The sequence below is a fragment of the Palaemon carinicauda genome, chromosome 16, assembly GCF_036898095.1.
Source record: "Palaemon carinicauda isolate YSFRI2023 chromosome 16, ASM3689809v2, whole genome shotgun sequence".
In the NCBI taxonomy this organism is placed as follows: Eukaryota; Metazoa; Arthropoda; class Malacostraca; order Decapoda; family Palaemonidae; genus Palaemon; species Palaemon carinicauda.
Genome location: NC_090740.1, coordinates 16,497,777 through 16,500,195, shown reverse-complemented (window position 1 = coordinate 16,500,195; position 2,419 = coordinate 16,497,777). Strand labels below are relative to the sequence as shown.

General features: G+C 31.8%; 1 protein-coding gene across 1 annotated transcript; it reads left to right on the top strand.

Annotated features, from left to right (window-relative positions):
- The first annotated feature begins 763 nt into the window (after positions 1-763).
- On the top strand, positions 764-2,104 carry LOC137654956 (shematrin-like protein 1). The gene is made up of 2 exons (XM_068388854.1): positions 764-802; positions 1,632-2,104. The coding sequence occupies exons 1-2, from the start codon at positions 791-793 to the stop codon at positions 2,043-2,045; spliced, it is 426 nt and encodes a 141-aa protein (XP_068244955.1). The 5' UTR covers positions 764-790; the 3' UTR covers positions 2,046-2,104.
- The last annotated feature ends 315 nt before the right edge of the window (positions 2,105-2,419 follow it).

Below are 2,419 nucleotides of genomic sequence, written 5' to 3'. Positions count from 1 at the left end.
GCATCAAAGATTATTCGTAAGATGTAAGAGCGATATTGGTAGTCTGTTCTGAGACTACGATGCAGAGGTTATTTTGATAATGAGAAAGATATATCCACAATTTCTTACAATTCTTAATATTGTATATATATATATATATATATATATATATATACATATATATATATATATATATATATATATATATATATACAGCTATATATATATACATATATATATATATATATATATATATATATATATATGTATGTATATATATAAATATATATATATATATATATATATATATATATATATATATATATATATATATTATATATATATATATATATTTCATAATATAATTACGTAAATAAGTTTAGGTTATTCTGGGATTTTTTTTTCATGAGAAATGGAAATGTTTAAGAGAACAGACGCACACACAAACACACATAGTATATATATATATCTATCTATCTATCTATCTATATATATACATACATATATATATATATATATATATATATATATATATATATATATATATATATATATATATATATATATATATATATATATACATATGACACCGAAGAATGGCCGACAGAAAATACCTCCAAAATTACACTCGAAAGATAAAGTAGAAATTACGACATAAACCATCTTCGAAATTCTTGTGATGTTTCCCAATGTCAAAGCGTCAAGTCAGCTGAAGGTCTTCATCCCCACCAGCAACTATAAAAGGTTGAAGCAGACTTCCTTTGGTAGACACTCGCTCGTCAGTGGCCACACTAATTACCCACAAGCAGCAATGAAGTTTCTGGTAAGTATATTAATGAGTGAGCTCAAGCAAATATTTATAAACTATTGATAGTTTCACTGAGCAAAGTATTAATAACATTCTAAGGCATTCAGCCTAAAAGTGCCTTTTCTCTATAGATTACGAAACAGTAGAAAAAATACGAGATTCCTTTTGCTTAAATATTTTTCCATATTCTGTAGAGATATTTTCTGAATTAGCCTCTAGTTAGTATAGTAATATTGATAGTTGTATATGCCATCAATTTAGCAATACAATATTCTTTGTTGTTATGAACGCAGTAACAATAGCAAATTTTCCTGTCTTTTTGTGCGTTAGTCTATTCAATGCACCGAGTGGCTGAAATTAAAAAAAGATAATGTAAAATATTAGTTTATATCATTAGTTACGTGTAAATTTTTATTCGTAGGGCAGTAAACAAGACATTGAAATTCATGAATAAACTGCCTTCACTTTAATCCATTCAATCGCATGGCCCTAAATAAAAAAGATTATTTTTCCGCTGTCAATAGTTTTAGTTTACATATGAGTTTATTTTTGTGTTATATTGCAGCTATATTTTTAGCAGTGGATAAACGACCACCATTATTAATGAATTAAACCTACATCGATGATGTAAAAGCACAGTTTTATATTTATAGTTTTGTTCTGGTAAAATATCCAAACTATAGTTCTATATGTGCATTTAAAAAAAAAACTAAAGACTCAAAATTACATAAATTTTCAAAAATAACCTTTGAATCATATACAGTAAATTGCATTGGCATAATCTGCAACATCAGTTGATTTTGTTGTATCCGAACTCTTGTTTGAATCTCTTTCAACATTCCAGGCAATTGTGCTCTTGGCGGCTTCCGCTTGCGCTACTGAGATTGAGAAGCGAGATGCGGAGCCAAGTGTTGTCAGTTATGGCCATCATCGTCCTTCCTATGGCTACGGTTATGGTTACCCGTATGGGTACCGTAGCTACTACCCAGTAGGCTACGGTTACGTGCACCCCCATCACAAGAGGTCTGCTGATCCAGAACCAGAGGCTGAGGCTTCCCTTCCCCCTTATGCACACCATCATGGCCATGGACACCCCCATGTCTACCATCCTCATGGCCATCACTACGGAAAGAGGTCTGCCGATCCTCAACCTGATTCCGAGCCTTCCTATGGCCATGGCTATGGCTACTACGGCTATCCTCGTCCAAGCCACTACTACCCTTCCAATTACTATGGTTATGGAGGACTTTACCACTGATTTGCCGAGAGAATAATTGTAGATTTTCTATTGCTGCTGATACGACGATCTGAATGAAAGCTGCGCAATATATTTGGTTTTTAATTCCCATCCTCTTTCTGTTCTGCAGAGACAAGATATATGATTCAGAAGTTAAGAAGTATTTACAAAATTGCTCTAACATTTTAGTTTAAATGATCGCACATACCACTGCAAAAGACAATTAGCTATGAAGATGTGTGAGTTGACTTACTAATGAAGAAGTTACCTAGTTATAAAAGAATATGACTTAGAGTTTTAGAGTCTTCCAACTCTGAACTACCCCTTACTAATATGGATTATTATCACATATGACAAGGAAGCTTAATTTGCGGGCTGGTTGTCTGACTCTTTTA